General features: G+C 45.0%; 7 protein-coding genes across 7 annotated transcripts; 3 read left to right on the top strand and 4 right to left on the bottom strand.

Moving 5' to 3' along the window:
• Positions 1-1,479: 1,479 nt before the first annotated feature.
• Positions 1,480-2,442, top strand: GL218_05481 (uncharacterized protein; the record flags this gene model as incomplete). The annotated part of the gene is made up of 2 exons (XM_033582145.1): positions 1,480-1,648; positions 1,730-2,442. The coding sequence occupies 2 exons, from the start codon at positions 1,480-1,482 to the stop codon at positions 2,440-2,442; spliced, it is 882 nt and encodes a 293-aa protein (XP_033435021.1).
• A 2,412-nt stretch (positions 2,443-4,854) lies between these two features.
• On the top strand, positions 4,855-5,405 carry GL218_05480 (uncharacterized protein; the record flags this gene model as incomplete). Its single annotated transcript, XM_033582144.1, has 2 exons — positions 4,855-5,072; positions 5,168-5,405. 2 exons carry the CDS (start codon positions 4,855-4,857, stop codon positions 5,403-5,405), a joined length of 456 nt encoding a protein of 151 aa, XP_033435022.1.
• Positions 5,406-6,516: 1,111 nt separating this feature from the next.
• On the bottom strand, positions 6,517-6,900 carry GL218_05479 (Methionyl-tRNA formyltransferase, mitochondrial; the record flags this gene model as incomplete). The annotated part of the gene is made up of 1 exon (XM_033582143.1): positions 6,517-6,900. One exon carries the CDS (start codon positions 6,898-6,900, stop codon positions 6,517-6,519), a length of 384 nt encoding a protein of 127 aa, XP_033434453.1.
• An 85-nt stretch (positions 6,901-6,985) lies between these two features.
• Positions 6,986-9,793, bottom strand: GL218_05478 (putative integral membrane protein; the record flags this gene model as incomplete). Its single annotated transcript, XM_033582142.1, has 4 exons — positions 6,986-7,059; positions 7,150-7,343; positions 9,218-9,286; positions 9,336-9,793. 4 exons carry the CDS (start codon positions 9,791-9,793, stop codon positions 6,986-6,988), a joined length of 795 nt encoding a protein of 264 aa, XP_033434452.1.
• A 9,596-nt stretch (positions 9,794-19,389) lies between these two features.
• On the top strand, positions 19,390-19,902 carry GL218_05477 (uncharacterized protein; the record flags this gene model as incomplete). The annotated part of the gene is made up of 1 exon (XM_033582141.1): positions 19,390-19,902. One exon carries the CDS (start codon positions 19,390-19,392, stop codon positions 19,900-19,902), a length of 513 nt encoding a protein of 170 aa, XP_033434459.1.
• Positions 19,903-20,280: 378 nt separating this feature from the next.
• GL218_05476 (Meiotically up-regulated gene 14 protein) lies at positions 20,281-23,207 on the bottom strand (the record flags this gene model as incomplete). The annotated part of the gene is made up of 4 exons (XM_033582140.1): positions 20,281-20,404; positions 20,469-20,852; positions 22,294-22,852; positions 22,901-23,207. The coding sequence occupies 4 exons, from the start codon at positions 23,205-23,207 to the stop codon at positions 20,281-20,283; spliced, it is 1,374 nt and encodes a 457-aa protein (XP_033434458.1).
• A 629-nt stretch (positions 23,208-23,836) lies between these two features.
• Positions 23,837-25,966, bottom strand: GL218_05475 (Vacuolar basic amino acid transporter 1; the record flags this gene model as incomplete). The annotated part of the gene is made up of 6 exons (XM_033582139.1): positions 23,837-24,460; positions 24,518-24,841; positions 24,899-25,054; positions 25,109-25,181; positions 25,269-25,614; positions 25,744-25,966. The coding sequence occupies 6 exons, from the start codon at positions 25,964-25,966 to the stop codon at positions 23,837-23,839; spliced, it is 1,746 nt and encodes a 581-aa protein (XP_033434462.1).
• Positions 25,967-26,120: the final 154 nt, after the last annotated feature.

Raw genomic sequence — 26,120 nt, 5'->3', positions numbered from 1 at the left:
GAGAAGTTCTTTTACTGGATTACCTAAGTCGAAGGCTTTCACAGGTTGAGTCAGGTATGGTAAGGTATGGTAATACAAATTATGTAGGGGAGGAACGTCTTTGCTAAGCTAGCCTTGATGATTAAAAGAAAATTATCAACTGTGACGAAATGTTTCTCCGCGCAAACTGTTATCAGATCCGATTGCGGCGCTAAGTATTTCGTACTGCAACCTTACCCCACTTTAATGATAACATTTGGTAGTAATTTCTAAGAGCTGATTGGCAAGGAACTGATTACAACATGCTGATTGGGCTGATTGGTGTTGAACTCTAATCCCTTTGACGTCCCTTCCATTCTAACACGAATGATCTAAAAAATGCCGCGACAACCTCTAACCAAGTTTGGTCGGTCCTACCTTATAAGCAGAAGCTACGATATGATGAGATACTTATGAGTTACTTCCATGATTAAGATTATATAACTAACTCGGAAGATATCAAGGTGGAAAAAAATCAAGTAAGCTGGTAAGAATATTCTGGTTTAACTACCTTACTTACTTGTAATGACCACCCCCCGTTTCTTGGGCTTTGGATTAAGCTCTGGTCATCCCTTCAGATGGAAGCTTTCTGAGGTTTCTTTCTTAAACACAAGTCTATTGTTGTTAGTAAAATGGGTTTAGGAGGAAGTATATACGAAACTCCCGCTATGTAAAGGGATAGCTACCTCCTGACCTAAACAATAAGCAGTGGAACGTTTGTTTTATTTCATTCATCCACCTACACACCATCTTTTACTCGTTACGCACGGCCGTTTTGATTTACCCATTTAAACTGCTTCCTCGCCACTCTCTTCAATACCTGCTGTGATTTAAATCCAACATTGTATCCAGGTGGAATAACTTCAAGCAAGATAAAATGAACTTCATAGCTCTCCCAGTCGAACTTCGGCTGTCAATACTAGAGATTGTGGCTGATTCCTCGACGGAGAGGACAATGAATACGCCACCGTCTCTAAAGAGTGGCAGTCGGTCTTCGAGAGAAAGCATTTCGAGCGGATTCTCTTGTCGTCTAAGCGTTTGGAGAGTTTCGCTCAGATTGTACAAGGTTCGAGGAGAAAGTGGTGAAGCATATCTGGTTAAAGCGGAACTTGACGACGGTAATCTCGGATTTCGATCCCTACAAGTTCTATAGATGAACCCGAATTTGTCAATACAATCGAGAGGCTCCTCCAAATACTCAGCACCTGGGAAAGGCCCGGCGATTTGAACAAGGAAGGGTTGACACTTGAGCTGTCCGCGCGGTCTCTGTGCGATGACGGGTATGACCTAGCATTTGTGCATGATCCGTACTCGAGTCCTTCAATAATTCTATATTTATCCCTCAACAACTCACAATCTGCTCTCCCGATCGACGTATGACCACGGCTTTCCTTCTCGGAGGACCTCATCGTGCTCTAGTAACGACTTGGCGATGAAAGCGGAAGGTACAGCAACAGAAGAATGCCTAAAGTCGATGTAGTCACTACGTTTCTTCTTCGTCGACAGTATTATGCCCAAGTATCTTCAGACCGTATCGCCCAAATTCTCGGAGGCTTGGTTGGGTTAGAACAAATTATTTACGAACTACCAGAAAGAGCAGGTAACGACACTGAAACTTACAAGGAGAAACGTAAGTTGGCATTATTCCTTTTAAATACCGCAATAATTTACTCCGTTATGAAGTAATAAGTCTCTAACTTTAGTTGTGTAGGTCGTTGGCTTCTTTCCGATTACAACCTTCCGCAAACACTCAAGCGACTGACCATTTTCGAAGACCCTTCTCACCGTAACTCCCGTATGGATTTGAACGAAATGGGTACTGCGAATAATCATGACATTACTATGACCTTGTTTAGAGAGAGTCGAAATCTGGAGCACTTGTCTGCATCTTTCATAGTGGATGCTAAGGACTTCTTTCAACCATTCTGGCCGTCAACCCTACCTCCTTATAAAAACTGGAGCTGGGATAAACTAAAAACTATAGTTCTCACATCAGAACTTCTAAATCCGTATCAACCATTAGAAGAGGTTAACGACTTACTTTATGCCGCGGGTATCGCCGCGAGAAATATGCCTGCTCTCCGAGTGATGGAGATTTGGAATGGATTCAGAACAACCCACGGTTGCTTTTTTCGTTACTATGATGATGGAAGCACTAGCATTATTACGTGGCGGGGTACTTGGGAACTTGATTTAGAGCCAAGGGTTATGCAGTGTTGGACTAAGACGGTGCATGAGAATACCTATCATCACAACGTTGGATTCCGCGATATGGAATTGCCAATAGATGGTACAAGCTTTCCCGCTTCTATTCTTCGCCATCTTAAGCTAAAAGACCAAATTGTACATCCGATGTCGTTTTACCAGCTTCAACTTTCAAGGGGGGCGAGAAGACATAAGAAGTCAGTTTACTACTCGAGATAGGTATAGGAGCTAGTCTTCATATAGTAAATATAAATACAAACATTAGTCTCGAATTTGATTGGTCTCACCTTTCTCTCCTATGTACCTAATGATTAATATATATACATATGCCTTAGGTACTTGTGCTAGGTATGTATTGCCGATCGAAGATATGCTTTGTTAACCAATGAAGGGTATAGAAAAGGGACGATAGAGAAGTCAATACATACCTAAGGTATGTAGGTAGAGATGATAATAGTAATGTACTAGTAGAAGTCCAATTTTCTTATCAACTTGGCAGACATACAAATAATATCATTGTCCTGAGGTAGGCAATATAGATATCATAACTACCATGCATTATTTGTCCTTGAGCTGTCGCTGCTGACTACGCTACAGACGTAAAGAAAGGACTTGCAGCTGCACAGTCAGATAATTCAAAGGGGGCGGATAAGGGAGCTGCGAATAAGAAATAAATGTGGATTTCCCCGCATTATAACGCAGCCGCTCATCATCGCTTGGGATAGAAAGGTAGGGAAGGTTACGCAGGGTACCCGGTACAGAGTATAGTATTGTGGAAATACCTGGGGTATAAGTGGATCTTTACATTCCGTTTTCTGGGCGTGTGACATAAACCTGCATGTGTTCTTTTTCGTATGTCTCATTCCGTTCAGGGCTGGATTCTTGCTTCCTTCGTTACGGTAGTTATGTCTGCGTGCCTGAGGCTGAATTACTAGAGTTGGAAGGAGGTAAGGAACGGTAAAAAGGTTCCCAACAAAATAGATGGGATGTAATAGTATGATGTAATCGGAATCACAAATTGAACCGGTTGTGTTTTCATATTGAAGAAGTTGGTAGCTTGGTTGGGCTGGGCACCCGTAATTTTTGGGGCCGGATTGAGCGGGTAAATTCTCGAGATTTCGAGATCGACAAAAGCACCCAAGACTTGAGAAGACTGGCAAAAAACTGGTAAAGATTGCGAAGATTACTCTGCTAATGTTTCAACTTACCTAATTCTAACGGCCGATTACATTCTTATTGGTCCTTGTTTGCTTCTTAACTCTATGTATGTATTTTGTTATATCGTATGCCGCAATGATCCTGCAAAGCAAGTCAGGGTTACCCTTGTAACTTCACCCCGCTAAGATATTCGGTAATCGTTCCCGGTCGCTGAACCTGTGAGCTAATTGAAACAGTCGAAAGTATGTAGTTACTTAAAATGTAATACTAAAGTGTAATACGTTACTGACATAATAGATATAACATGGCAGTATGAGGTACATATGTATGGGCAGCAGACCCCCTTTTTGGAGAAGATTCTTGAACTTTCTTTTAGACGGTTTAATTGCTATTCTTTCAACGGCGAAGACCGCGAATGAATTGTCCAATAGGATCATTCGCTCACATCATCCGCTAAGGCACCTTAAAACTACATTAAAGCTTGCGTCAATCGGTCACGCGACTGGTCGACTTTCAATTGCCCCATCAAAAAAAGATCAGCTCACCCTAGTCCTATGTAGTAAATGTAGTGGTTCGCAATCGATGAAGGTCGTTCGAGAACTCGCGTGCCTCCCTTGTAAATCTTGCAACAGCTTGTACCTATTCCACTTTATTCCACCTCATCTATCTTATCCACCTCATAGTATTGACATAGTATTGACTATGAGCAATATGTATGAGCATGTATTCTGACTCGATTCAAAGGGGGCGGGCGGGGCACGAGACGGGACACAGGAGGACACATCGGAGAACTGAATTCAAGAGAGTCCTCCTATTTGATCTCCGATGTCTTAAAGGGAAGACCCTGCCCATCCATTGAACTTCTCTTATGTCTCCAACTGAGTACATATACGTATATACGTACATATATACATACATATATACATACATACCTACATTACCTACCTGCCTACTCACACCTACATATAAACACTTCGGCCAAAGACATATTAATGCAACCCAATTTCTCCTTGAACTAATTATCTACCATAACCACCCACACCATCACATCAAATCCTCCACTCTTCTTTGATCCTCACCAGCTGTACCACTACTGCTAGGCTTCAAACCGGACAACCTAAACTTGATCTTCTCTCTCCTCATCTATTCAAACTTTCTTCCTCCATCTCATACTACTTCTCTTTCTACTCTCGAATTCTCTCTGATCCTTCTCTCTCTGAACCATATCAGAGCTCATCATCAGCATCCATCCATCTGTGCTTGTTAACTCATCATCGAGCCTCCCATCTTACAATCTTCATAACCTCTCTATCAAAAGTAGGTTCAATCCAGCTTACATATTCTATTCTTCTCAACCCCCGCATGATACTTGTGTGACGTGCCCTTCCATCACTTGCTATATGGTGTATGTCAATCGACAAACAACGCCAACGTCTCTTAAGGAGTAAACCTAAGACACATAACCTATCTACGATGACAACTGAACATCTCTCATGCTGTATGAACTATTTGCTAACCTGTGTCATCGTTGCAGTGACTCGATCTCACAAGTTCAACGACAAGGACCACGCTGGCCTTGCTGAGGGAACTGTTGTCCCTCATGAAAACGTCCCCAAGTTCTTCGCCAAGAACGGCTTCGATGGAGTTGACCCAAAGAAGACCAAGAAGAACGGCGGAGGCAAGGGTAATTGGTAAGCCCATCTCTCCTATATATATCATTGCTGTTACCATAGACAGAACATGATATCAAATTTTTGATGCAACTATACTAACTAAACAATTCCAGGGGCCCAGCGGGTGCTGAAGTCGTCGACGAGGATTTCAACTTTGTCAATGCTCGTCGCCGCTCCAACAGCAGTAGCTTTTCTACCCACCTCAGGGATCTCAAGTCTAAGTTTGAGATCAACGAACCCGAACCCGTCTTCGAGGAAAGACTTCACGGGCCTGAGGTTGAGGACGACAATATCCTCAGCAAGACCGAGACTTCTTCAAGCGCGGGAAGCTCATCGGACGAGCAAAAGTAGAAAACTTCTCGGACCGTATACAAGTGGGGGAGTGTCCCATCGGGACTCCGGCCACTACTACAACCATCCCTCCTAATTACTATTATCATGTGTGACTATGAAGAAACTACTATGAAGGATATTTCATGAAAGCCATCTTGCTGTAAAGCTAGCTGGAACTCGGGACGGGATTTTGGCGGGTTATGAGACATGAGTACGTCTCCTTCCGTGTTAGTTACCTTATGTACCGGGACAAGATTCGGCGGGCGGCGCAACTGTTATGATGGTGATTTGATGGAAAGAACTTATCACTAATGTATTACTACTATGTGTCGACATTAGTTCTACAAGGAACTAGACTATTTGTCATGTACTAATAAATTTCCGTTTTGATATCTGTTCCCTTGTTCTGTGTTCTGCTATGTGATTTGCTTGATATACTATACGGGTTCGCAAGCGCTATCACAACAAGCTTTTCTTACTCACAACTACTTACTAACCTGTTTTTATCTTTCCATCATTCAATCTCAGGTAACTCCAATGAGACAAGGAAATCCTTTAGCGCCCGCGCCGCCGGCCTCGCCTTGTCACCCTCAACCTTTAGCATCTCGATGCGGTAGGGTCCTAAGTAACACACTCCACTATCTCCCTCTGGAAACCATAGCACGAGATGAGTTTGCTCGGCACTGTTGCCCGTCTCACCAATACCTCCATGGTCAATGCCAGTAGCGATCATCCTGCTCAAAAGCTACCAGCCGCGGTACACTAGGTCCGACTCCACTTGCAGCAGCATATACAGCCGCATCAAGGACCAAGGTCTTCTTCTGCTTCTCATCTAACCCCAAACCAGACCCAGACCTCGCGTCTATAGGCAGGGTAAAGGTAAGCGCTACATCCGATAGCGTAGCGTCCTCGCCAGCAACCCGCTAACAATAACGCGCCTCCGCACACCCTGCCGATCGCGCGCCCAGAACCACAGCGGGCCTAGCGCACGGTACCGTCGCCATAAGTGCGGTAGGTTGCTGGCTCGGAGCTGGCGGTCTTGTTTTGTGATTTTGGGCGCGTGGGGAGGGTTTCTGGTTTCCCACGTACTTCTATCATCTCTCGGCCCTGACTCTTACTCTCTTCTAACCTATGGCCGTGGTCCGCCGCCGCCGCCTCCTCCTCTAGCGGCGGGACATGTACCCCGTCCCTCAACCCCTGCACCAATAACTCCGCGGCGATGGGCGTTGCGTAACCGAGTAAAAGCGTAGTTAGTATCAGGCGGGATCGGCAGGGGCGGCGTGCGCGCGAGAATTAAGCCGTGGTCGAAGGCTCGGTCGTCGAGTGTCTGTAGGCTGATGCCGGTGTGTGTGTGGCCGGCGAGCAAGGCGTGTTGTAGGGGGGCGGGTCCGCGTAGGTCAGGTAGAAGAGACGGGTGGACGTTTAGACCTCCATATTGAGCTGCGCGGAGGAGACGCGGGGGCACGAAGAGACCGAAGGATACGGCGATTATGAGGTTGGTGTGAGAGGGCATCTGGGACGTGTAAGCATGGGGTGTATGTCATGTATATAGATGATTGGAAGGTGGGTGTATCTGCATATATATATGAATACTAAGCTTACATCCCATCCTGTAAAGTATCCCTCTCGTGGATCGGAAGGCCCAGCCTAGTAGCTAGGTCTCTAATCGGTGCTATTTAAGATCTCTTAGTTAATATGTATGGCCTGCTATGTTGAACATATCTATTGAAATAGGTAGGAGAGCAGAGAGATGGCAACTTACGATGTTGGATGATCTTGTTTCCCCTCCCCGTGCGCTTACCCGGCCGGACTACGAACATCAATAGACTGAATGAGCTCCGGGTTGCGTAGTGCTCCTGGTGCAGTGCTTCGAGGGAGGCACAGCTGAATTCATCGGAGCCGCAGAATAGGATGGTAGAGGATCTAATTTTTCGCCTTTCTCTCCTTCGCTCCCCCCTTTAGTGGGTTAGTGGTAGTTGTAGTGTTGCTACTGTACTGTCGTGTCTGGCGACGTGCACTACGTATCTTCGATAGCTGGGTCGGCTTCCGCATTGCGGGTTGGGAGATGGGCGCATTGCTAGACCGTAGTAGTAAGGCATCGAGTTCCCGTGTCCTCAACAGTTCGCGACATGGTTTGGAACGGAAAGGCGCCGTGGCGACTTGTCGCAACAGTGGTCGCATCTCAATATCCCTGGTTGATATGTCTCCCAATGCCTCGGAGGCCCTTGGTTTATGAGTTGGAAGTACACCAGAGTCAAACAGCAGGTGTACCGCTAGGGTTCTTAGTTCCCCTCGTTCATATAAGTCAGAAGCTATGATCTAGGAGTGAGCTATGTGATGTTAGTAAAAGGTAGACGGAATATATAGAATAGGGAAATATACGTATTCTCAGTGAGTTCTTAAAAACATTAAATTATTCGAGTTAAGTTGAACTCTTAAATAAGCGATAACATCGTTTATAATCAAACGTGTATCGTGGTGATTAGGTTGTTGAGTTTCAGGTCAACTGAGAATTAAGTGAGTTGTGAGAAAAGAGCTTAACGATGAAAATTCTTGGCACGCATAGCAACATGTACCGTTTTGTACGCTACCTATTGGAAATGGCCTTCAAGTTAGATAGGGGAATGCATATTAATCCGGGAATTTACTGTAAAAAAACATTCAAATGTTATTCGGTATTATGTTATCTCAATGTATCCTAATTCAAGATCCGATTTGAATTGTTGTATTGCTTAATATGCTATGTATTCTTTTGTACTGTTTAAATTGGCGTTGTATTAATACAGTACATTTTCATTCTCGTACACACCGTTCGTTCAAATCGTTTGAAATGGCAAATTTCACTCTGCAACATGAGCAATTAAAACCTTCAATTCATGAGGATATTGAGCATAATATTATTCATTACCATTTCACTTTGTATATCTTTTTAACCAGAATTTACCTCCCTAATCCACTAACAAAAAGGGGTATCCATAACGACAATGATTCCTTACTTTCCTCTCTATAAGCGCCTCCGAGCCTATCCCTAATCCTCACTACGCCAGTCCGATTGAGTAGCAGATAAATATACCAGATATCACCCCTAAAAATAATTGCCAGTGTGAGATACAGGTGGCAACGACGGCACGGCCCGGCTTAGCTATGTCACACCGCATAGCAGCGTTGAGGCGAAGCACGGGACAGTGCCACAGCTCTTCTATAATATTCCATGCGCCAGCGGATGAAATTGTAAGATCCCTAGCCATGGGATGAATTACTTAGTCAACGGGGATGTTTGATCATTTACACCATCTTCCCATCGTCAGGGTGCAGCGCTTGTAGTCCCTGGAGATCAAACCGAGTAAATTCGTCATCTGACCTGGCACTTGACGGTGGCATCGCATTCGAGGTGGCAATTGACTCCATGTGGTATGAATCTTCTTCTAAGCTATTGCTGTGGTCTTTTTTATGGGCAATAGGTGGCATCAGGGGTAGGTCGCCGGAGAGACTATTGTGCCTCCAAGTAGACTGGTGGTCCCTGTCGTGTCGAGAACCACGCCAGCTCGCCGTTGCTTTTTGGGAGTTATTGTGTAAACTCGTTGTCGCCCGATCGGACCATGATCTAAGTTGTGAAGAAAAGCTGTTGAATAGCGGACCGAATGTCGCTGTACAAGCGCAAATAAGACCTGTGTTCACCTCAAGAATAGAGAATGTGAAACTGATACCGGACCACCTATAATGCCAGTTAGCAGTGATTGGGCATATTGTGGCTTGGTATAGTATCAATAAAATTAGAGAAATAGGAAGTGCAGTTGGGGGATTAGTGGTGAAAAACGTTGGATTCGTACCAAGGCCGGTCATACGATAACGAGTCATATGTCGAGAACGCCCAGCGGACACAGGCCACAGCCCAGGCACTATCTTACCGTCAGCAGTATTTTATACGGGGTATCATAGTTCACTCACATAAGACCACAGCTAAGCACGAGACTGAGCCCAATCTTCTGCCTCGTCGTTCGGAACTGTAATCTCCATACCATTACCAGGGGTAGGATACCGATAATGAGGTCGCTTGTCATATGGCCAGCTCCGTAAATGATATTCACTACAACTCTGTTGATACACCACCCGGGAAGGTCGTCATTCCATTTCTTCGCTATGGGATGGCAACCAAAAAACTCGGTAAGGGCGTTGCAAGTAAGATAGCCAAGCGTGTAAAACATGGTGAGATAGCATGCTATCCTGAACTTCTGATTGATACCGAAGAGCTGCAGATAGAGCAGGAGTAGAGCGCACTTGAAGCCGGCTAGACTCGTAACGTAGAATTCGGAGGAGATGCCGATCCAGAGATAATATTCCGAGTTGAGCTCCGGTGTAAACTGCCATATGTGCAGGCCCATGCCGTGATAAGTGGCGACGCCCATGAGTATGGCGTGGACGATAATACTGACCATCGTCGCTGCCACCACATCTATTCCAACTAATAAGAGAAATCCCAGTTGAATTTCGGAGACGAGACCTACAGTCATCGATAGCCCACGGCCGTCTTACTATGTAGATCCTACAATAGAATCTCGCGACCACAAACATAAAAGTGATGAAAGGCATCACTATAGCCGTCCTCCATACGTGTACGCCATTCTCGGCGGGCAGCTTCGGCACCACTGCGTTCTCGCTCATCCTGACTCGACGACCCCCGGCAGAAGTATAGGCATAGGTGACTGGCCGACTGTCTTCACATCGAAGACAAGGCAAAAAAGGCGGATCGAAGAGAAAGTCAGACGGGTAAGGGGGAGACAACAGCCCAGGCTGAAGTTATAAAAAAGAAATTTTCTTACAGATCTCGCTGCTTCAGTCAGCCTCCGCCTGATGGGTCGGCGAAGTCACATCGGGCGAGACGGGAACCAATGCGATTGACGGGGCCTCTCCCATCCTGTTCGGAGACCTGCATGTAATGCTGAAGGATTCCTTCTCCCTTTAAATGCGTGTCAGTCGGTCGGAGAGGTGTGGTAGGGTTGATACGCGGGAAGTGTTACGGCATAGGGCAAAGATGTGCATTGCCGCGTCCTGGGCTGCAGCGCGCAAGCATAGCTTGCTCACGTCGCCACTTGTTCCGCGGGGGTACCAGACTACTGGTAGACGGGGGGTGCGTTACATCTGGGTACCGCCGCTTCGTGCCGTCAGATTATTGAGACATGTGCCGATGCGTACGCATATGGGCTGGGTGGTGAGAATCGTGGTTGCAGATACTACATAAAATAGTCTATTGAGTCCGTCTGGAAATCCTTCTCGGTCGATCTCTCTAGGACTCCAAGTTTTATGTTTTACCGAATCATCGTGTAAACCATATTTGTTTCGTAGTACGGGGCTAGAATAGCTTGTTCGTCTTTCTATCCAATCGTGTGGGTTCCTTTAAATGGAAAAGTAGGGACCTACATATCTACCTAAGATAGGCTTATTTGCGAGAAGGGTTTGATCACCTACCTATCTGATAAATACTTGTGGCAATGCTTTTTCCCCCGTGTAACTTAGCAGAGCCATCAACTAGGATGGTCCTATGGTTGGGAAATTGTCATAAATATACTGGTTACTTTTAGTAGCTTATTATAATTTGGGTAACATCCAATAAGTGCGAACCGGTGTGGCCGTTGCGTGTCACACGTGAGGGGAAAGGGAACGATGCTACAGAATAACATGTCTGTGTAATGTGATATAGACGCGGGTTTTGGAGTATCTAAATAAGACAGGTCTTGATCATGATCGAGTAGTTCGCCTGTGACTCTTAATGAATATACCACACCGCCCAGACTGCCATAAGCCATAAGCCATAAGCCATGTTCAATAAATCGTATAGCATTCCGAACGTAAGACAGCATCGCTCCAATAATATCACTTCTTCATCTACGGTCGATTCAATTTCCCCAAGGGTATCACAAAGTTCTGCGCTGCTCAGATAATTATCACATTTAATAATGATCACAGAAAATATCTTATCGCTAGGTAACCAATATTGAAAGATCAACCCCTATATGGTATCAGGTAACGGAGCCGAAGTACAAATATAGCAGCACTGCTAGGCTACACGTTTGTGTCTGTAGTGATTCAATTAGTAGCTGAGCTTAAGTACTTTCCAGTATTTTAAGAAGTGTTATATTTTTTAATCAACGCGGTTTTAGAGGTGCATAGTTGCGTAGCATTTGCCATCACCAAAGTATTAATAGGTGGTAGATAATCATTGCATCTCCAGAATCCTATAGACGCACCTCAATAAGAGACCCAAGCAGGTAAACCAAGATTAGTAACAAGCTATAAAATACTATATAAAATACTACCATGTGCGTGAACCCCCTGTGTTCCCTGAACTGCCGGCCTTGCAGATTCTCCAGCTTAATAAAATGTTTCAAATCCCCGGGACCGAGCCGAGCTGACGGCGAAACCAGAATATTCCTTTGCCCGCGTAGCGAACCGCCACTACTACCCAACGATGTTACCATTTAAATATCCCGGATTATTTATACGGCTGTCTATTCGCTCACCTTGAATCCTTCGCCGTGTGAGAAACGAATTGACTGGCTTATATAATAACGCTGTTCTATTTATTTCAGCTAGGTATGTGCATTAAATAATCATAATGAAATCATAATGATTACGCTAAGCTGCGGCTGGATGAGCTCCGTTATCTTGATGGTTCTGCATCTTCATTTACCTCCTTTTCTGAAAATAGTAAAATCTACGGTAACCCTTCTTATTCACCATCAGCCATTAAGTAATCGTTTTAAGTACCTGATTACAGGTGCATCACTCATGTAGTCTTTTTCCTAAGGAGCTTCACTTAGTACAGTGATTCGTTCATCGGTCCTATCCAGAAGATCTTCCAATCCTAACTCCCTTACAGCATTTTCTTCGTCCATCTTCGCAACTCCTCAAACGACTCAAACGGGCGGCACTGATGCTTCACCGCTGGAAAGTTTGGCACGGGGAAGTCTTGCCCATCAACGTGTACGTAGCCTATCAGAGCATAATCCGGATTGCATACCAGGCTTTGACGTAGGATGTCGACGCAGTGGCCTTTTAGAATACATGTTAGCCTTGAGCCTACATTGAAAGGTAAATAGAGGCTTGTAGTACTAACCAATGTGCGTGCTCAGCTGGTAGAGTTCATTATCGTGAAACATGTGTTCCCCCAGCTGAGAGTAGTAGTTGTAGTTGGGCTGTGCGGCCTTGCGAAGCAAGTCGAGGCAGTGAAGCTGATGGAAGACTTCAACCGAAGCAAAGTATTCAAGAATAGGGGTTCCATCTTTATCTCTGCGTTTTATAAGCGCCGAACCACCTAGGTTCGCCTTTTTACCAAGTTGTTCAGGTATCGAGACCGTAGTCCCTGTAGGGCCACGAGTTTAGTATAGCGAGGTAGGTATTCTGGGGATGATGGATTCTGGGGAGATCCAACTCACAATTTACAGCAAGATCCTGCCACAACCGATCTACAGCCGGGGATGCAGGTCCTCCGTAAGGTGTTGGGTGATGTATTCGAGCGTCGAATTGAACTAGACGAGAGCGAGTAGCAGATTGATGCCCTTCAACGAACGGGGCTGCAGCACTCGGTCAGTTTGAAGTCAAACCTTTAAGGGAGTGTACGATTCATCCAAGCTACTTACAATACAATTTTCCATCTGTGGTTTCAATAGTGTTCGGGCTGCGCCATTGGTATCCAACCACTAGTCCAACCAGGACACTTATCGTTGATAAAGTAATGACTTTGAGAATATTCCTCAGCTTACTGATGTAAAGTTCCTTGTGTTGAAGGTGCCAGTAAGCTGAATTTGGCTGAGTTTGTTCGTTGGGCTCAACATGAAGATAAATGGGTTGAAATGGCTTTAGTTTCTCAATTAGGTAGAATAACATAGTGAGGATAAAGTAATCAAAGAATAATCAAATTCAGGGGTGTGATATGGTTCTGGTCATCATTGAACAGTATACTCAGTTAGGACTACATGGTAACTTGATATATCCGACCTTTGAGTTTTATACAAGTTTTACCAGGTCCTGATCCGGAATGATTTCCTACCACCCCTGTATTCCTTCGCTTCATTTCTGACTACTGCCATGGCATCTGCTGGCTCCACCATTCCAAGTTTTATATTGGTGGCTTATGGCACCTACCCTAGGTGGTTATATAGTAAATCAGTCGTGATTCGCTCTTCGAAGCGGCTACTTACATCTTATCATGCGAGGTAGATGAATATAACGGTTCTCTTCCGTAAGTGACATGTAGTTAATATCAAGCTGCAATGCCTTATTCAATGTTTATGCAAGTCAAATATGGGACCTTCAAGTTTCGGGCAGCAGCGAAGTCGGAGTAAGGAACTTTTGTATATGAGGGGGTATGCAGTCTTCCGGTGAAGCAAGGAAGCTTCAATAGAGCAGTCACCGAGGCAGATCTAGCTACGAGGTGGAACTAAACAGCATGGAAACAACAAAGCTGCTCCGCAAGGAACTATAAACTACCTAATCTATGAGGTTCTACGTTTATATATGTCCTTTGTTCTAGATGACTCATCTAGAATCCTGACAGATCCTAGGGGAATTACAGCTTTAGGAGATACAAATGGGAAGAGTTTGGCTAGATTTAGACTATGCCGACAGAATTCTCATTAGGAGGTGGGCAGTGGTCCAAATGGTCATGCCAACTCGATCACTTCGAATATGAGATAGCAATAGTCATAGCTCGTCCGTCAAAGGCAAAGAGATATAAAGTGTTCACAAGATAAACTAACTGCTCTTGAACATGGTTTTTGTTAACTACGTAGGTACCTATACCCCTATCACCAATTAACAACCGCCAGATAGATACCTGCACTCCTTCGTTAGAGGATTGCTTATAGACTGCATCAGAAACATCCATGATTCTAGATTCTCACAGGCTACAATCAGCTCAATTAAAGTCCAACTTAGTAATTTACCAGCACCATCCACCGAAACCGAAGACAAGGGTTATGCAGCTTAAACCCGGACAGCATTGGCCAGGTAAACACGAATGACCATATTCCTGACAGTCGGCTTAAAATTGGATAGTTAGTGGCAGATCTTTACTCTCTGGGATATTTCGATAAAGTTCTATGAAACTCACCGTTGGCACTGTGGTCGCCCTTTTGTGACATAATATCAAAGACCTGATGATCGGAGGTTCCCTCAGATTCGTCGTGATGGATGATTGTCTCGAACACGATGTCATGTGTTTCTGGGGCAGCAGCACCAGCAGGGACAACAGGGACAACAGGGACAGCAACGCCACCAGGTACAGCAGCACCAGCAGCAAGTTGGCTGATTAGAATGCAAACGATAGATGAGATGGCGAATTGCATTTTTCCTTCGAGAAGTGGAACGGTAGGAAGAACGGGCGAGTTGCTAAATTCTGAGTACTGCTTCTTGAAAATGGAATGTTGGTCGAGAAGTATTGCAGTCTGGGAGGAAAGGAGGCCGAGTTTAAGTAGAAAAGTGAAGTCTATAGGAGTCCTGTATTTCATACCATCCGCAGCTCATCTGGTGCTTTCTCTGTGGCGACAAGTGCGGAGCTCGTGGTTACTTGCAGCCCACAGAATTCGTTGCGATGCCGAGTTCTACGGCCGGTCGGGAATCTAGGAGCATTAAAAATGGGGGTACGGCGGTTTAATTAATGCATCATAAATAATCATGCGGCGTGATAAGCTATAATCAGAAAGAATGATTTGATGAGAGTGGACTATGATCGACTCCGGGCTTCTTGGCTGTATCTAACCGTAGTGGATGAACACATCATAGTGCAATTAATATCCCTATGCCGCAGCTTCGATATCCTCCCGTGTTAGCTCCTTTCCTTCCGGGCCCGAAGCCGGTCCGCAATGTTCACCAAATTAATCTATTCCCTAAATTTCTTACATCCATCTGCAGGCAATGTCTCGGTCAAGCCATCTGCCAATATTCTCTTGGTATGTGTATAGTCTACTCGTTTTCGGTTTTATTTTCGTGAAGCGACCTCGAGATGTTCATCGCTAGGATTTATATTAAGTCGGGAAAGTCGGGTGATGACTATAGCATAGGTTATTGATCTGATCCGATGCTAATCCATATTTATCGAGCTATAAGTAGTCTTGCCACTGTTGGGAACAAGTTTCTTCTGCTTCATAGAGGCCTCGGGAATTGATCTATCCTTCTTAGAGACGAGATTAGCTAGTTTGCCGATATAGTTAGATTGGGAAAGCCAAAACAGCCTTTTTTCTGTGGTCTCGGATCACTTTGATCCTAAGAACCACTATAGGTCTTTTTCACCCGCCAAGTAATAGATTCCATGCAGTGACTTCATGACTTGATCGACTTCTTCCCGCTGTCTCTTCCCGTAGGCTACTACTATGCTATCCACATAGAAGAAAACGAAGACTCCTTTTCGTATCTAGAGAAGGGTTTCGCTATCCACATAGGGCCTTCTTTAGGTGAATAATATATCCTCTCTTCCTATACCCTGGTGGCATTCTCATGAACACATCGTGGCACAGTGGAGTGTTGATGAATGCACTTATAGCATCGCACCAGATAAACTTCAGGACAAAGCGAATAGCAATAGCCATTAGTTTTCGGAAAGATAATCCTGCTAGTGTGGATGCATAGGTGTTCTCATGTACTCTATATGACTTTGAAGATGTGATTTCCTAGCTTGTAGGAACCCCAGTCTCGTAGAGCGCGATTCTATATCTATATACCTTTTCGGCGGAAGCGGAATATTCTGCCTGTGTAATCTGCCTTGCTATATTCTGGCTAGCCCTTTCTGGCCCAACTTTTCACCATCAGGGTGTCTAGACGGTTGGTTCAGCAGTTTCTCGGAATTCGTCTTTGACCCCCGCTTGCTATCATACCTGCTAAGGGACGAGGTCATTATATCCGCCTTAAAAAGCTGCTTCCCAATTTGAGCGATATTGTTTGATAATCCAGAGATTTTCTCTATCCTCTAACTGCCGAGTGCGATTAACCTCATCTTGTTAGTAATATATGTACCCTTGACGATACGTAAGCCCTCTGATGGTAGCCGTTATTGATGCTGTCATCAGCGGTGGAGTAGTACCTGTGATCAGGAGTGACACGAATCTAGCTTGAGTATAGGGGTTTTCAGCCCCTCTACTGCAAGTAGTTCGTGTTCTAACCTACGCCTGGCTTTCAGGACCATGTCCACTGGATATCTCCTCAACGTCTTTGCTTTGATGCGTCTGTAGATTGCTAAGTTCTTTATCTTCTTCCTGAGTAGCCATGCTTGTAGCATAGTGGAGCGCCAGCGCGGCTATGGCTCACCGCTATATAAGGGGCTCTCCCTTTTCTCTCCTTGTGCAACAACAGTTCCCTTTACCGTACCTTGATAAGTGAGCATGATTTGGCTTTCGGTACTTAACTATTATTCTATTCTTAAACGTGAGGTAAATGTAAAAGCACTTATACGGAGTCTAAAGTATTCAGGGGTAATTATTAATTGTGGAGGCTGTGATTCCTAGAATAGTGGTGACATCGTTGTTAAGTTAACTATTGATTACAGGATTAGGATCTAGCTATGTTTTATATGCATAGAATGCAGGCAGCAATTGCCTGAATCACTGTTGCCTGGGATCCATAAGACTAGCTCCGTGATAATCTTGTTATTGCATTTGAGAACTTTTATACTTATTTGATACTAATTCTCAAGAGTACCTAGAATAATTTTAAACGATTTAACTAGATTCTCGGCTGTCGGTTTATAGATATATATAAAATACGTATTAAAGTATCGCATAATGTGTGCCTTTTAAGAGATCTGAACCTTGATATCTACCTCTCTGTATCCTAGAATAGGTATCTAGACATTACCTGCATAGATATAATCCCCTTACAGAGCTCTTCTGAAATTCAATAAACGAGTGATCATGTTGAATACATGAAGCGTAGCTCCGGAATCCAACATGGACGAGTTCTTGAATGGAAAAAAGATGGTAGTGAATGTTCCATGCGCCTTATGTGTAATCACAACTGATGCCTTCACCTTCCCGGCAGCCCGTTTATAGAGTCAATTTTTCTGACATATTTCTATGTCTTTCTTCAAGCAAGATATCTCCTCCTCTGAACCTGGGTTGTTCTTCAATCTTGACTTTCCCAACTCTTGCGGAGGAAATGATAGTCTCCGTTCGACTGGCACTTCTGTTGAGAATGCATAGTAATGTGGTAGAAAGTAGAAGAGCAAACACGCCGGGAATCGCTTCCTGTTTTCCACTTCTGCGTTGGATACCTGTCGTTTCCGGTTCAAATCACTTCTGCCACCCCTTTTCCCTTTGCCTCCACCTGCTTGGGTCCCTTCTCATCCCTTTTGGGAATTTTGAGAGTTTCCCTCGTTTCCGGCTGTAGACACTTCGGTGTTCTCCTCTATGGGGTCGGCTTCTTGACCATGTGAATCAGGGAAAGTTTCCTTGACATTATTTCTGGGTTGCCGATAAACCTGGACTTTGGTCCATTTATTTAGGATATGGGCGGCTACCTTCTAGAAAGTGAAAAAGGCCTGGATTATATACCTAAGTTTGAAGATGATAACATAAAATATTTAAATACAAGGCTCTAAGAAGTCTTTGTGTATACCAGGTTTATACATTAGGTAGGTGACTTACTAACTACTAACCGTAGAACAGTGTCAAGTCGGTAACATATTAACGAATAAACACTGTATGTTGTAGCTATAATTGAAGCACTATTCGTAAGCAAAGCTGAAGAAGATATGATTATTAAACTACATTTGGGAGGAGGTATGGGCATATGTAGGACATTGAAGCTTGAGAAGTGGTAAGCTACCTCGGCAGTCTATCGACTCACAAATATATCCCCATCAGGAACTTACAGTAGATCCAGGATGAGTTAAGTGAAATATCTAGTCATTTCCTACAATGTAATATCCGGTGCATTTATCGAAAGTAGATCAATGAAGTGTCCAAGGTACCAGGTATGTAAGATATGCGGCGCGATTTTTAAGCAATACGCGCAAGTACTTGTACGAAATCGAAATCGAAATCGAAATCGAAGATGACGACGGCAAATTCGGTGAAAAATGTTAAAATTAACTGCTCCTATCGCTCAATCAAATGAGGCTTAAATGTGAATAAATCATTAGCCACGGCGGTTTCGGTGAGGTAAATCGTATCATGGGTTTAGCGCTTACTTGGAAATGAAGAGTATTCATGCCGCATCACCAGCGCTTAATATTGAAACCGGTGATGAACCAGACATATTAGTTATGCCCGTTGGCCCATTGATAAGGCCTCGCAGCGAAACGCTTAGGTCAAACATTAAGTCAAGCATTAATTTACTTATACGATTCCTATCAACTCATTACGCCCCCGTTTACTTTTCGTATTGATTATGAATTCCCGTTATGGTGAGCTAATAGAAGGGATCATGGTGTGTGTGATTACATGTATGCCAGCATTTCGTGAAACGTTGGCCTCAGCTGGCCACCTCGAATCCCAGGGTCGCTAACAGAAATGAACTCACCAGGACGCACCACTGGGGGGATACACGTCATTAGGTATACCTGCCTAACGCGTTGAATGTCAGATGTTTCCTGCCTGATATTGAGTATAAAATGAATATCTTCATCATGGCTTCCTTATTCACTCACTTGCGGATGGAAGCTATGGCCGAGTCAGGGAAAGATAGAGAAGAGGAGAGGCTTATGCCTACAAAACCTCTCTCCTCTCTCTTACGTCTTATAACATTGACGAATTATCTAGCTGATTATCATTTAATTTTGGACCCAAGCATCAAGTATCCCGTCGAATATTGCCAAATAAAACACAGCACAGTCTATCATTTAATTTGTACCACCTATATAATATACCGGCAAAAATGGATCGCACTGTTCAACAAGGACCTCGACCTCATCTCCCGATGACTGCTGAACTTCAACAAGGAGACCTTGCTCAAGGCAGTAGTAGTAGTAGCGCACCCCAACACGAAAAGGCTTCTCAAGGTGATAGCACCGGAAATGCCAGAAGCGGGAGTTGCGGGAATGTCAGCGGCTCTAAGCATCTACGAAGATTCTTTGGGTGTGTTTTCCTTAGCCCTATCATCATCAAGCATCCGCGAGGCTCTATATCTCTCTAATAGACGTCCTAGCAGCTTGTGTCAACACGACTCCGAAAAGTCAGGATCGAATATCCCGGCAGCTCAAAAGGGTACCAATAGTAGCGAGCCGGAGTACGAGGACGTCCCGCTCGCCATATTGACTAGAGGAGTACAAGTCAGTCAACCAGCATCAAATAAGCCGGCTGCTACTAAGAAGGTCACCACCGAGCGGACCGGCCAGGATAATCAGCAGGGACAGAGCTCGACCCAGGGGTCGCAGCAGCAAAGGCGGCGAGCCACCCAAGCGGGGCCGGATGGAAGCGAGAGCAGCGAATTCACATTCCGCGGCGGAGACACCGGAAACTGTGTTAGAGAGCCCTGCGGCTGCTGCGCATATTGGATCAACAAGATCTGCTGCGGCGATGATGATTGAAAATCAAGCCGGGGCGCGGACGACCCCCCTAGTTGCTGGCCCAGGAGGTGGAGCAGTGATTGCTAAAAAACGGTCCAAACTGCAGAAAAACAGTATCACGCTCTTTAAACTATTGGTACCCATTCTCGTGGCGCTTAACTTTGGAATTCCGTATAGTATTATGACCGTTGAGAATCTGGTCTGGTTTTTTCTTTTTGGGGGAAGAGTGGTTCTCAGGATTTAGGTATTCTCCCCTTTAAGAGCGTGGGTTATTATAGCACGATAGAATAGGCATGTATATGTTTTTGTTGGCTTTAAGCTATACCTAGCGGCATCGAGTAATTAGCTCTAATGGAAGTAGTCAGTTTAAACTGAACTGAAAAGTTGGTTATATGGTTTTTACTCGCGGATGGGCTTTCTGATGTACATGACGACCTCGTGTAAAGATTCATGATATACTATATGTTCTTCATTGTACTCATCTTCTAGCATCCGTTGGACCCGCGTAGATGAGTGATCAGCGCTATAAATATTTGTAAGTCATCAGTAGTAATCTACAATATCGAAAAACCAGGGGCAAAACTTACCAAGCTCGAGAATTTGGCCCATTCATCTCCATCATTCTGTGCTGGATAATCGCCACAGGGCGTGCGATATCAGCGATGATCTGTCGCACGGGAATGTTAGGATCAACAGATACCACGAGGCTCGTATGGTCTACTTCCAAAAACGCCCAGGGGTCCTCTATAACTGTGATTCCTACCTCCGACAGAACCGTCTTGTCTCCAAGCAAGTAAGCTGGGTCTTGCGCAAAACATGGAATTAGAGGCTCAGCCGCCCTGCTCTTCGATAAGGAGCCTTTAATGGTCTGGAGTGTTCTGGAGATCCTGCCGTCGCCTCCTTTCGTCTTCGATAGCATCTGCTGGAGACTTAGGACAAGCGCGTGCTGGACCATCGAAGGGTTGGAAATTCTTGAGCCCAGTAGTTAGCGTGCCTAAGGCAAAGGCGACAATTTTCTTGACGCTCGACAACTGCGCTCTTTCGCTTGAGTAACTTTTTGAGCTGGTTGTACTGATCGCTCGTCTCCCACTGCTGTCTTACGCTGTTGAATACTTGACCTAGCTCCGCGGTAGAGAAGACGGTGGATAGAGCTGCATCGAGTGAAGGCATCTTATGGTTATGTACCACTGGGCATGGGCCTGGCCACGTAACCCCTATTCCGAGACAAGCTTTCTGGGGGTCAGGGGTCGTCATATCTTCCTGAGCAAGGACGTTTTGTATTGAACGGTAGTATATGTACGGGCCAACACTTTTGAGAAGTTAGTATATGCCTTTAAATTGAAAGAAAAGAAAAGAGGTTTATAGAGTTCTTACCGCTTGTAACCATGGTTGCACCGCCTATCTACCCAAACTGGTTGCTTGTTTGGGTTGAGGGTAATTTCGACATCTTCTCCCTTCATATTAGTGAAATGGAGCTCGATAACTTCTAGTTCATTATCTCTGTACTTTTCAAGTTGCATCGCAGTTTGTAGCATACTCTTTTTTGTGAATAGCGGGACATCACTATTGTACATTTCCGCGATATCATTAGATATAGCTTTGACTGTAGCGTTTTCTGCCTGTTTCTGTTTTCCTGCCATCTTGGAGGGAGGGACACAAGAATAAGATTCGATAAGAGAAACTACTGATAATATTTTGAACAAACCAGATGTTTCTGAGAGTGGGTGAGTGGTTTCGATCTAGGTGCGTTAGGATGGCTGAAGGAGAGATTCAACCGGTTGTGTGTGACTTGGTCGGATTTTGATCTGAAATCTTTAGTTTCATAGATACCAGAGTGTGAAGATAGGGATCATATTTATGACATGGGAACCGGCGGCGTTGCTAAGCAACGTTATACATAGACAAGTCATAATGACAGCTCATGATACCACAAGGGATGAATTGTATGAACACATGCTCATATCAATCTAACCACTTGATCAAATTTGCGCACATTATTTTTCCACTTTGAGTAAAAGCTATGGAACTTTGGTATCGGTTAGATATTTCATACTTGACGTACAGACCTATATAGGAGGTAGGTAGGTAGTATAATTTAGGTACCTAAGCAATTGCCTTTCTATGAAAACTTTTCCAATAGGCAGCTTGTAGATGGGAAATATAGGAGGTTGTGACATTCCCCCTTCGTCATCCAGTTAGGTAGGCCGGTATATAGGTGGTAGAATATGATAAGAGCTAGGGTATTAATTTAAAAATTCGCCTTTAGTTTTTGCGAGTTGTTCATCGTAATCTAGTACATGTTAGAGAGAATCGACTAATATGATAGCGCTGTGAAAACAAAAAGGGGGGGAGGGGAAGGGGGATAAAGCTTTCAGTTGAATGTGGACGAATGTCAATTGGCAAAACCCTTACATGGCTTGAAAAGCAAGCCACCCCTTCTCAGGACCTCCAACCTGAAGAGAAGTATAAGAGGCTTCATCATCGTCAATGAGAATTTTCTTGTGTCCTGAAACCGAAGCAGCATCCGCAAGTAATTGAGCCTGGCATGTCCTCTCAAGACTAATGAACCAGAAGGCCGCTTCGTCTACACTGCCGCCAACAGTAAGCAGACCGTGGTTCTGGAGAATGACAGCCTTCCCATTTCCAAGGGCCTTGGCGATTCTCCTCCCCTCTTCGCTGTCGAGAACTACGCCTCTAAAGTCCCGGTACACCCCGTGACTCTTGTAGAAGCGACAGGCATCCTGGGTAATCATCTCTAGCTCCCGGCCGAAGACCGAAAACGCCTTGCCATGGACGCTATGCGCGTGGCACGCCGCATGCACGTCCGGTCGCGCCTTATGGATTTGCGAGTGGATTGCGAAAGCGGCTGCGTTCACCGGCTCGTCGCCTTCGACCACGTCGCCATCTTCGTCGCAAAGGATCAGGTCGGATACCTTGATCAGGGAGAAGTGCATCGAGAGCGGGTTCAGCCCTAAGAACGGAGTTAGAAACATGAATTCCTAGCAGCTTGGGACTTTACAGAAGTGATCGGTTAAAATGGGATCCCGGACAGATATGTGCCCCGCAACGCCTTCGTCGAAGCCACGGTCGGCGAAGACCCGGAATGCTGCCGCTAGGTGCTGTTTCCGATAGAGCCGTTCATCTTCTAGATTCTCGAACTTGGGGTAAGTCCTGATGCTCAGTTTCTTTCCGCTCTTCGTCGTACCGGCGACTTGGACTTGGGGAGGGGTTTCAATCCTTTCCTTTCCGTTGGACCCATTAACCGAGGTTCTCTCAGGGATGGAGAAGGATGGGGTTGTCTTGGTGATCGTCTCCGTGGTAGACATATTGCGACTGTGAACTTGTTCAATTAACTAACTACGTGATAAATAGAATAAGAATCGAGAACCAGCTTCTTGATAGTATAAACTATAGACAGTGCCTAGTCACCTAGTATATATAACACCCCTTTATGCAAAACAAGTCCCGTATCGCTTACACAACTCCGCTTGGCGGGGAAGTTGTAATGAACAATATCTCCCACCAATTGCGAGCTTGGTTGATGATATTGTTGGAGTTCTTTCTCCAAACTGACAGAAGCTAAATGATAGAATGACGAAGTCGTACAGTATTTGCACTGTCCGTTGTTCGGTATGTACGAACGTCACATCAGATCCGAAAGTTGGTTGAGCGGTAATACGACCGAGTTTTTTATTTTACCTATTTAATAGTGATATATTATTTAATATAGCACTGAAATTAACATTGACAAGAATATTTTATTATTTAGGAGTCGTCTAACGAAAGTCTATAATCTATCAACTGAACTACTGTGAGATGTACCTAAGTACATCTCAACACGTGACCTTCGGTCACGTGTCATCCAAACGCTCATCATAGATGAGTGTTTGTAAAAAAAAAAAATAATAATTGTATCATTAGTTTTTTATTCAATCAATCATCTATTATCCAACAACTACTGTCCATCTTCACTCACCTCGTCACGTAGAGCATTGCTGCTTCCGCTCTCTTGGTACTTCGTCTTATCCCCTGGGCCCTTCCACCCCGTAGCAGCCTGGACAACCGAGACGATTATGGATAAAACCACAGCAGCATGGAATAGAACCTTCAGACCGTCAACGTAACCTTGTACTGCGATTGTCTGCTCTTCGGCTCCAAGGCCACCATTGAAGACTAAAGCCGGACTGCCGATAAGCTTCCTTATTAGCTCACTGCGGTCTTCAGGGCCGTTAGAGCCATCGATTGACTTGAATCCTCTCTCAAGGGATGCTCGTAGAGTCCTGGAGAAGATGCCACCACCGATTGCACTACCGAAGCTGCCCGCAAATCCTCTAAATGTGCCGAGCAGACTGGTAGCTATATAGTGAGTATCCGGCAAGGTTAGATGCAGTAGATGCGCGAGTGTATAATTCAGCGCTGCGCCAGCGAAGAGACCGTTTAAAAACACAGTAATGATGTATAGGGAAATCGGGATATCTGGAGTAGATGCCAACGAGAGCGCAAAGAGGCTTGCAGCGAAGAGGATGAAAGATATGATGCAAGAAGCCCAGAAGCTCCCAATGCGGCGAACGTGCAACCACTAGAGTGCTGTTAATGAACTGTCAAAATTTAATAAGGTCATTTAGGAATAACTTACACCAACAAGAAGTCCACCCAGGCCAAACCCTAAGTTCGTGGGTATAAGAATACTACCACTGGTCGCCGGGGTGAAACCACGCACCGCGAGTGCTGTGATCGGAGCATAGAACAACACCGTCCAGCGAGCTGCCATGAAACCAAGTTGAGAAACACATGTCAATATGGCGCCTCGGTTCTGAATGACACTAATCGGAATAATAGGGTCAACTGCAACATAGTACTCAACCAACACGAAGATGATAAGTGTTGCTAACGAGACGATAAGCGGAACGACCTGGATGGTACCAGACAGCCCATATAGGAAAAGCACAACAGTGGCGGTCTGCATGAGGTTAGCAGGATGTCGATTTGCATGTATGCATTTAAATTTAAAGCTTACCAAGAACAAAGCGCCCGGATAATCGATCCGCTTCAGCTTTGTAGATAGTAAACCGTCTTTAGAGCCTTGTCCCGACGAGAACGTATGTGGGATACTGAAGTAAATCCCAAGCCCAGCGATTAAGCTAGGAGGAACTTGGACCCAAAAGAGAACTCTCTAAATGACGATGTGAGTTCATGTATTTCAGTTCGGGGGAGATGACACCCTTACCCAGCCAGTTACAGATATCAGCGCACCGGATAAGACAGCCCCTAATGAGACACCCGTCGTAAAGCCGGCATTCCTAGTCCAAAATATTAGAACCCGTTATACCCTAAATATATAGAGATATATAGTAGGTGTGGTTAAATCAATTCATGTGATAACTTACAGCAGTCCAACGAACAGCCCTCGCTTTCGTTTCGTTGTTAGCTCGAGAATGAGGACGATAGCCAAAGCCGTGGAACCGCCGGCACCTAGCCCCGTGACGAGTCGCCCCAAGATGAAGACTGGGAATGAGCGAGCCTGCGACGTTATGAAGCATCCAGCAGCGAAGAGCGTAGACGAATATAATACCATAGTACGAGGCGAAAAGATAGAAGCCAACTTCCCAACTAGGGGCGTCGACGAGGACATCGCTACGAGGAACGCTGTCGTGAACCACATTGCGTTCTCGTACGAGTCTAGATCAGCTGCTATCGTTGACTGCGCCATGGTAATACCCGACATGTTGGTTGCTATTTGTTGACTGCGTTAGTACCAGGCAGGCAGTTACTAGTGAATGGGGGCTTAAAGTCGAGCCTACCTTGTAAGAAGATCAGAAGGTAGACACTGAGTATGATAGCTAGGCCTCGTGCCCGACTAACTTTCTGGTTCGGGTGTCCAAGTCAGGGAAGTCTCATCTTGCGAGACTTCAGAGGTGGCAGATGATACACTGCCCGCGGCCGGAGAACTCGACTCGGAGCGCAGGAGCGGTGTCTCCTCCGTGGCAGAATCATCTACTGAGGGCCAATCCTTAGAATCGATAGGCTCTCCCGGGCCAGCCTTGGAGGGAGAGCCGCTGCTGGAAGACCCGAGTTGGGGGGTCATGATAGCTTCAAGAATATCAAGGCTCTCGGACCCACAATATCCACGATACCAAAGTGCCGACACACCTTTATGCTTCCTTTATATTCAAGTCTAATATAATAGGGAAAATTAGGTAAATGTCCGGTAATAAAAGTAGGGCTGAAGTAAAAATATG

The sequence above is a fragment of the Daldinia childiae genome, assembly GCF_008694065.1.
Source record: "Daldinia childiae strain JS-1345 chromosome Unknown Scaffold5, whole genome shotgun sequence".
In the NCBI taxonomy this organism is placed as follows: Eukaryota; Fungi; Ascomycota; class Sordariomycetes; order Xylariales; family Hypoxylaceae; genus Daldinia; species Daldinia childiae.
This window is presented reverse-complemented; position numbering and strand designations above follow the sequence as displayed.